We start from the raw sequence: 10,000 nt of genomic DNA on the forward strand, positions 1-10,000 counted from the left end.
GGTTTCGTGTACATAAGTCTAGTGTATTTATGTTTCCGTCACTAGTTAGTGAGACGTTAACGTCAAGGAGAGGAACATTGGTGGGAGAGTGTGAGCTAGTGAATTTTACGGTAGGGTGAATGTTGTTGAGAGAATCGATGAAAATTTTAAGGTTATCCGGACTTTCAGTCCAATTAAGACCAAGAAAGTAACCCTAACCAATGAGCGTATGACAAACTGTAAAAATTGCGGACGATGCCCGATCACGGAGGCTGGGACCTTGCGGGGAAGCTGAATCTCCCCTGTGTGGCGACCATCAATGTACAGCGAGCAAGGTATACTAAAGTAATGAGATGCAAGAAGCCCAATAGAATGGAATGGAATCTCCAACTAAACTTGTAAAAACGAAGATTTGTCGCTGCTGTTCAAACCATTGACTTCTAATGATCGCCCCATTTCACTTTTCGGTGAAACCGGAACTTCTAAAATCTTGGAGTTCCGTAAATTGATTATTCCAGAGCTCCGTGTGTTGGCGCTGACCAAAAGACACGTGGTAGGGTTCTGAGGACGAGATTGGTATGTTTCGAAACAAGGAGTGGCGTATTAACTTCGAAATTTGCGGCAGGGAGGAATGTTTGTACGCCCGTTTCAGTGTAAAAGCCTCATGAGTCTGCAGAGAAAAACTGCGTTGACTTATCTTCTCGTGAGCTGGATTATCGTGACTTCTCTTTCATCTGGTAAGCTGTATATTTTTTGACTCACTTCGTGAAAATTACGTGATTCTCTCTTGACTACAAGAAGGCTTACAGCACTTGACACTTAAAGACGCCAAGGAGAATGCATTTTTCTACGTAGGAAATGTGTGATGGGTTATCAGAGAAATCATAAATTTCCTCCTGTTTCCTAGTTGTTTTGCATTTGTCAAACAACCTCGTGGGAAAACAATATCTTCATTGAGCTTTAAATCACATTGCACGTTTAGGGAGAAATCCTTTGAAGCTGTGTCACTCTAACTTCGGACGTCGCCAAAAGAAGGTGTTTCCCTAGACTTGCCACAAGTCGACCTTACGAGAATCCCAGGAGAAAATGTTTTGGCGAGCGAAGCGTGATTTTTCGGACGCTAAGCGGATAAGCGAGCGATGAAGTCGCGAGAGGTCGACTTGTCTGGCTTGCATGTTTCTCCGAAATCGAAAAAGGAAATATGGAAGCCAGGCTTAAGCATTTCTTTTCCTATGAGTCAAAGGCTAAGAAAACGATTCACGCTGACGCTGAATTTGAGAGGATTACCTATGATACTCGCCAAATGACTTACAAGCCTTCATTAAGTTAACCGAAAAATCATAACTACTGAATTGGAGCAACACGCACGTACAGTTACTTGTTCATCGCAGCCCCCTCAGTATTCAACTCGAGTCTTAAGGCACAATGTTTGCACGTAAATGGTACTTTTTTAGTGGACCGAATTTTCCTTTTCAGCTCAGTTTCTCACTTGGACCAAAATTCCAAAGGATCCGACTTTTGGAGCTGCTGGCGAAGAAGTTACACTAGAATGGAAATATGTTATGAATCTAAAGGCCAACGAAATCTTCGACTACTTTCTCATAACTAAGGACAGTCGTCCTATTTTAAAATATGGAAACGATAAGAAAAAAATAATTTACTCAAAATTTAAAGAGAGGGTTGCATTCGCGAAGAACGCAACTCCGGAGCTGTTACTGATTAAAGCAAAAGAGAGCGATGAAGGAAAGTACTGCCTTGGTGTTTTCACAACGCATCATCAAGATCAAAGATGCATCACTTTAAAAATTTTAGGTAAGCCCTTTTTTCGTTGTCTGCCCTCTTGGCTTGTGCTGTCTTTTTCTAGTCTTCCAAGTACACTACTTTGCATCTGGGATGCATTACCTGTCTGATTTACATTTTGGACTTCATAACATTAGGCGTCGGTTGTTCAAAAGGTGAATAACGCTATCCAGCGGATAAACACTAGCAAAAGCATGCAATTGAGTTATCCAGTGGATAGCGCTATCCACCCTTCGAACAACTGGGGCTTGATCTTTTAGGACGTTTGCACAGAACATTCACAAGATACATCTGATTTTAGTAGTTAAACCTGTGCCTCTCAGTATAAGAAATTCTATCAACAATCACCTCGTCGAACGGTTAAGTAAACATCGCTCTTGCTCAATTGTAGTGAGTTGTCAGCAAGGCGGGGGGACAAACTACCCTAAAAAAAAACTTGAAAGAAACTTCCGGTTGTCAAAAGATCAACTGATCAAATTTTTTCTATAACGAGAAGTTAAGCCATGCCTTAAGTCATTTTGGCAGTAGTTACTAAACAACATTATTTTCACCAATGCTTATAAGTGCATATTGGTTTTATTAAAAATGACAAGTGCCATTTTGGAAACAAGATCACCTAACTGTTACACTTTTCTATCCTTGTAAACTCATTAAAGATTTTAAAGATTGTCCTATCATGAAATTGTTTTGATAAGATTTGATTACGGCAAAACCTTCGTTATCGGAATTGGCCTTCATGTTAAGGTCAAACTTAAACCAGACAGAAAAATGCTTGGCTGTAAAAAAATAAAAGGGAGCCCTTTGTATAACACATATATGATTAACATCTGCATGTAATCAAGTATTTCCATTGGTGTACAGTTTTATGTTTACTAGACAAGCAAATTCCATACTTTCTATCCGTAACAGTAAAAAACATTGTCTCATTGTCTTAACTGAAAAAGAAGATCGAGTGATATCCAGCTCTTTGTGCAGCCATTCGTAATTCTGAATGGGAACTCATGAACCTGCCACTTTGCTGCACTTATGAAATATTTTAAGTTACCTAGCTTGATTAGCTTAATGGTTCGTTATTCTGCAGTGCAACTTAACCCCCAACTTCTACTTAACTCACAGGCGGTCCAGACACAGAGGGTATAACAATTATAAGGATTTGTATGGGAATCTCGATGACAAACTGAAAAAGATATTTGCACGCAAAAGGTCTCAATAAAAAAGCCGTACTTTATTGTTGTGGTGACTTTCTCGCTTCTTGTGTGGTTATTTGCCTGACTGAATGCGATTTAAGCGACCTCTCAACTTCCCAGTGACAATCGACCGGGAAGTTGAGAAGTCACTTAAATCGTATTCAATCAGGCAAATAACCACACAAGAAGCGAGAAAGTCACCACGACAATAAAGTACGGATTTTTTATTGAGAACTTTTGCGTGTAAATATCTTTATCAGTTTGTTATCAAGATTCCCATACAAATCCTTATAATATTTTTACCCTCCGAGTCTGGACCGCCTGTGCTTAACTACAGTGGTGTGCAATTTGCACCTGAAGAACGCTTGTCACCACAGTTTTTGTTCAGTTGAAATATGGCGTTCCATCTCCGCCAAAAATCGAAGTTGTAACGCAACATCCAACTTTACACATCGACATCGCACTATGACAACATTAAAGTTCATGTCAGGGGCACCCAACGAATCTGTTCCTCACATTATCTGTTCCCCAGAGGAATCTTGCTGGCTGGCAAAAATGCAGGTGTTTCGATGAGCTGACCGGGAAATTTATTATTGATAGAGGTTTTCTCTGGGAATTACCGACTTTTTCTAGCATTTCAACCCGAGCTGGCTGTAGAAGACTGAGGCCCCTTCCCTCTCCCAGACGACGGCTGGACAGAGTGATTGCGCTTGCGGAAAAAACCTGTTCTGTCCCGGTCTTGTCGCTTTTGTTAGGTCGTTTTGGATCGTGCGCGGAATTCCTGGCTGGGAAATAAATTTGATTAGCTGGCTGGGAAACCAACCAATTTTATCTAGGTGGCTGGGAAATTTCTTGTGTGTCTTGCTGGGAAAAAGGAACAGGTAATGTTTTCCCAGCAACACTGAAAAACACCTGAAAATGCCTTAACATTTATTTTCATTAACTGGGGTATAATAATACATTTTACAACAAATTGGTCGTTGGGTGCCCCTGTCATGTAAACAAACTTCGAACTTACCAACAAAATGTCGGTAAATACAAATCAACGTTTAACTTAAACGATCAACTTTTCATTTCACGTCACTAATACCAAGTTTTTACGTCAACTTTACATTTCATGTCGTCAATACCAAGTTCGTAAGTTTAGACTTCGTACTCATATACATCGACTTCTGATATATAATCAAAATGTTCAAAGCGCGTGTGAACCTACGACTTTAACATAGACTACGATAATCTGTAACGCAATGTCGGACTTTCAACATTGTAGCGCCATGTTCGTCGTTACGTAACAAAGTTGAATGTTCATTTCTTACCGCGAGCCCAAATCCGCCAATAATTATGGGATGTCAAAATTTGACGTCATTGACTCGGAGCTACACGTGTTTGGCCGCGGTTCGCTGGGATTTTTCTCATGTTTATTGAAATTTATTCCTTGATTTACATAAATGGAGAATCAGAACAACGGCCAACTGAATCACTTACGAGATACCGCCTTCTCCGGGTAGCAGACCGTGTTAAAAAGGGTTGACAGGCCTACACGACTCCCTTGTACGTGGTCTGGTTTCTGTTACCTTTGTCATAATTTTGCTCTCTTGAGTACATATTTGAATGGATGCCTCTTTTAGGCGGTTCCTGTAGGATTCACTTATCAGCAATGGTTTTTATCCTATTGAATCTCTATACTGCTGTGTGATATTTTTTCTTCCAAGAAAATACATGGTCTTGAAAATAATGTTTTTAGTTTCTTGGTGTTGCTTTTCTCAGAAGTAATGTGAATGTGACCTTATGGCCTCACGCTTTTGCGCCAATTTAATTCTAGGCTCGACCGATATGTTTATCGGCGGTAGAAGCAAGTGATCTTCAGGTTTTAAAGGTTTGACCCGGGCCCGGGTTCATTTTGTTTATGAACGCCTGTTACATTGTGCCCTGTATCAGTGAGATAGCTGGCTTTTTATAGGCTTTTTTTGCCTTTTTTCTGCGTTTCTTAGCAGATCGTTATGCTCTTTGGAGGGGTTGTTTTCTTCAATTGTTTCACTGTCTCGTTCTTCTGACTTCTCCAGCGTGTGTTGGTTTGTTGCCATGGGCAGTAACTATCTTCCTTGACTTTGAACTGCTGGAGTTGATTCGTTCGCGTCGGTGCTCTTTTGATATTTGATGTCGATGTCTTTAAGTCGCTCCTTTTTCCAGGCATTTAGATAACCCGACTCTACTTGGAGGTTCTCTGACATATCATTTGGTCAGGCAAGACCGTGGTTTCGATCTCATCAGTTGCCGATAGCTTGATTTAAGTTGAAGAGCTTTGTCTGCAAAACCATGTGCGTTTGTCTCTATTTGTACTCGATGGAAGGATCGAACTTGCTAAGTTCTGATTGGCTATTAAAATTCTACCCAATGGAGTTTATGTGTTTTCTATCCATATGAACGTAGCTTGATGTTGTGCTTCTTTAGAAGGCTTGAAACCAGTATTTTCCTTTCTGTGTGCTGTTTTAAAAGAGCAGAGTGATATGTTTGCTTTAACGCTAGTGTCAAATATCAAAAGAGCATCGACGAGAACGAATCAACTCCAGCAGTTCAAAGTCAAGGAAGATAGTTGCTGACCATGGCCACAAACCAAAACACGCTGGAGAAGACAGAAGAACGAGTGAAACAATTTAAGAAAACAACGCCTCCAAAAAGCATAATGATCTGCTAAGAAACGCAGAAAAAAGGGTAAAAAAAGCCTACGAAAAGCCAGCTATCTCACTGATACAGGGCACAATGTAACAGGCGTTTAAAAACAAAATGAACCAGGGCCCGGGTCAAACCTTTAAAACCTGAAGATCACTCGCTTCTACCGCCGATAAACATATCGGTCGAGCCTAGAATTTTAATTGAGATTCACATTACTGCTGATCGAGAAAATCAACCTCAAGAAACTACAAACATTATTTTCGAGACCAACTATTTTCTTGGAAGAAAACGTTTCACACAGCATATAGGGATTCAAATGTAAAGCCTCATTACAGGAACCGCCTAAAAGAGGCGTCCATTCAAATATGTACTCAAGAGAGAAAAATCATGACAAAGGCAACAGAAACCAGACCACGTACAAGGGAGTCCTGATCGACGTCCAAGCTAACCAACATTCTATGTAAAAAATCAAGCCTCAAGACTACCACCCCAATATCCGATGCATCCGATAGTGTATCCAGCCCTGCAACTAAATCATTCACCATTTCTAGTGCACTCCCTAAATCCGCCATCTTGTTCGCACGCGATCGAGGCATTATCTTCAGTGACGTCAATTTTTGACCTCCCATAATTATTGTCGGATTTGGGCTCGCGGTAAGAACTGCTTTGGAACGTAACGACGAACATGGCGCTACAATGTTGAACTTGATCTGACAAAGTCCGACATTGCGTTACAGATTATCGTAGTCTATGTTAAAGTCGTAGGTTCACACGCGCTGTTAAAAATTTTGATTATATATCAGAAGTCGATGTACAGGAGTACCCAACGAGAAAAATTTATAAAGTGATTGGATATCGCCTCCAGTAATATTTCAACAGTCACTAATTGTTTTTTGGTTTATTATTAACTTCTGTGGCAAAATTATATCCGCTCCCCAAAGCCAGCTAGAGCTAGAATTTAAAATACAATTTCCAGCCAGGATCTTTACTTTAAGAGCTTTTCCCAGCCAGGATATTTACCAAAAAGGCATTTCCCCAGCCAGGAATGTCTCTTTCTCCCCTTTTTTGCCAGCCAAAAAAATAACCAACATTTAGCCAGCCAGGAAAATAAACTGAGCCATTTTATCCAGGTGATCATCGCCCAGAATGCTATTGTCTTGGGCGACATGTACTTACAGAAATTTGGTTTATCAACGGAGTTGATAATGTAAATTGACCACCGTACAGAGATTCTAAAAGCTGACGTTTCGAGCGTTAGCCCTTCGTCAGAGCGAATCCCAGAGCCCAGTTTTTCAATGCGCGGAATAATTATTGTATAGATAAAGATTTCGGAATTCCGACTGCACTCGTTAATGAATCGGTGACTGTCAGTCAAAAGATCTCATGTGAAGTAGCAATAGCGCCCTAATTGAAAGGCGGCACACGCTCTTCACAAAGGTTTTTATCAACAAAGTCGTGTGCAAGAACATTCTCGTTCTTCCTTTTTTTTTTTTGACATGTCACACTCGGAATGGTCTGAGTGCGGCAGCCAAATGTTTTCCCACAAAACATTCTTCTTTCTAAGCGAAGCCAAAGTGAAAGTGTGGTGCGCGAAACACTTGCTTCTATTTCATTGTTGTCCTTTTTTACCGCTCGACCGGTAAAAGCAATTCATTAGATCAAGTCTTTTACTCGATCGGTTTCAGGGTAGTCTGCACGTTGGTCGAGAATTTTAAAGACAACACAGGTCTTTTCTATTCGTAATACGCTTGGGAAAATAAAATAAAGGGCATTTCTGTTTGAAACCGAGCCGAGCCAAACAAAAAAGAAAAGGCAAGCGACGCGTAACATTGTTGTCCATTGTTTGTGTGAGATAATTATTCAAAATTCTATCCGTTTTAAATTGATCAAAACATATAAAAGGCCCACGCAGTTTCGAGTAATCAGTTGTTAAAAACCACTTGTGAGTAATATGTCCAAGTGTGCGAGACACCAGCCCGGCTTTTACGCATCATTATTCGATGACATTTCTGATGGTGGCCTCAGTCATAAATACCGACCCAAGCAAAAGCCCGTGCTATTGTTTTGGGAGGAGGAGTTTTGCATTTTATTATTACTCGCGGGAGTTTCAAAATCAGTCAACCATTCTCCCGAACAGCCTCCGAAGGGGAAATTTGCGGAAGGTTGACGAGTGCGTTCAGAAAACCGCATTTCGATAGTACTTGTACGTGTCGTAAACCAGCGAAAATTTGCAGGAGCTTTCCTGACACCCGGTACTAACATTTCCATATGCTGGCCGTAAACTTAACCAGCTCGTCGGAATATTCCGCTTAAAGTACAGCTTCCATACTACAAAGCTCCCAAAATAGTCGATTTTCAAAGCAAATTTGATAATACTTGTAGAAACCTTAAAAAACAAATTTTTGTTCAGAATCATTTATTGATCCTTCCTCTACAAATTCCATATGCTGGTACTTGGCCAGAGGAATTAATATGTCCGTGAAACAGAAAAACGTACGCGCTGGTGGCCGCTTATTGGCCGTATTCTTTGTTATTAAGCGCACCTTTCTCTAATCAATTTTGAATTTTAGCGCCGGCGCGCATAAAAAGTACCCGGATGTGTCGCGGCATTCTGGGCGATGTACAAAAAAAATAACTCAACGAAAGCTTGGTGGTGTTTGAGCCATTTTCTTTGCTTATGACTTCGGTGTACATTAACGCGGGATAAAAATAACATTTCTACTCTCTTACTGGTCTGTGGAAAATATAAATCGTCTTTACTTCAATCCAAATGAGAGCAAAGTTGTGAGATCGGAAAAAATAAATTTAGAGTTGGTTTGCTTGATTTGAACGCAAACTTAAGACTGACACCAGGACCCACAAACAACCACGTTTCCAGGGTTCCAAACACTGGTAACGAAATTGGATTCATCAGAATGTCTGGAGAGCACATTCGCCAAACGTTTAACGCGTACTTACTCTTCTTCTGCCCCACCTCCCCTCCAAAAGCTTATAAATCTGAACTTTATCTAAAATTACGCGTTCTGCTATCACTAGAAAGCAACGAAAATTTCGATGAACATTGTACACAACTCACTATCCAGTACAGACAAAATCAAGTGACCGCAAGGCGCATTCCAGTATCCAAAACAATGATATTATTTAAGCCGATACAGAAATGAAATAGAACAAAAGCATTGTCTATCCAGCGCCAATCAGATACCTCGAAGACACACCCTCCCAGTAGCTGTAGAAACTCCACGCCAAGAACGCAAGTCTATTAATTATAATATATAAATAAAATTTGGTGTATAGGAAATCATATACCGAAAAAGCACGGAACGTCTATCCTTCATGATGAAGAACCATAAGTGATGCAGATGGAAACAAATGCCAGAAAGACATAGGCTATCGTTCATGATGAACTAAGAACAACTATGCGGTGCTTACGGACTCAAATGCCAAGAATGTCACAGATGTCACAGTCTTTCCTTGAAGATAAAGAATTATGTGGTGCACAAGAAATGAAATCGTGGGAAATCACAGTTTACACTTGAGTGATGAAAAACCAATATTCGGTGCAGAAGAAATCAAATAGGGAAAAGGTACAGTCTTTACTCAATGATGAAAACCAATTACACAGTGCAGAAAAAATCAAATGCCGGGAAGGCTATCATTGACGATAATGAACAGTTTTGCAATGCTGACCGAATGAAATGACAAGAGGGTACAGTCTATCCTCGACGGTGAATAACAGTTCTGCGATGCAGACGGAACCTAAGTGCGAAAAGGCAGAGTCTTTCCTAGCGACCAGAAACAATTATGCGGTGCTGAAGATATCACATGTTGGGAAAGCACAGTCTACAGATAATGATGAAGAATAGTTATGCGGTGCAGCAGAAAGCAAATGCCGGGAAGTCATGTTCATGGTCTACGAATCCTTGACGATGAAAAATATTTATGGTGTGCTGTAGATATCATTTCCCGGGAAAGCACACCCTATAGACAAAAGAACTTTACGGTCAATCGCCGGGAAACCTGTCACTTTCCTTTTCTGCATACCGACTCCTCTTCATATTCAGATGAGGATCCATGTAGCCTTTGTTATGGCTTTTCATATCTAAAACTACAACCGTAGATTACTACATTATTATAACTGCATAATTATTACTCGCCAACTTGGATTTACTATCTATGCAGCCAAACTCTAGGACGTAATCGCTCAAGAGTCACAATCGCTGCAAAAGCCTTCAAAAGATAAAAGAGAACTGTTCACAGCAATCACCGCAAAAGCTTTGCTAAACCTCTAAAGACAAAAACTCCTTTTTTATGTCCAACCCCACACTTAAATCTTACATAACCGGGAAGCAATCGCTGCGGAA

The 10,000-nt window shown here is 40.5% G+C and overlaps 1 protein-coding gene across 1 annotated transcript in view; it reads left to right on the top strand.

The window, feature by feature from the left end:
* The first annotated feature begins 284 nt into the window (after window positions 1-284).
* LOC138006223 (opioid-binding protein/cell adhesion molecule-like) overlaps window positions 285-10,000 on the top strand; it is a 24,067-nt gene continuing 14,351 nt past the window's right edge. Inside the window, exons 1-2 of the mRNA XM_068852412.1 lie at window positions 285-716; window positions 1,456-1,791. Of these exons, the coding sequence (XP_068708513.1) occupies window positions 611-716; window positions 1,456-1,791 (442 nt within the window). The 5' untranslated portion in view covers window positions 285-610. The remainder of the gene's footprint in view (window positions 717-1,455; window positions 1,792-10,000) is intronic.

The sequence above is a fragment of the Montipora foliosa genome, chromosome 6 (assembly GCF_036669935.1).
Source record: "Montipora foliosa isolate CH-2021 chromosome 6, ASM3666993v2, whole genome shotgun sequence".
In the NCBI taxonomy this organism is placed as follows: domain Eukaryota; kingdom Metazoa; phylum Cnidaria; class Anthozoa; order Scleractinia; family Acroporidae; genus Montipora; species Montipora foliosa.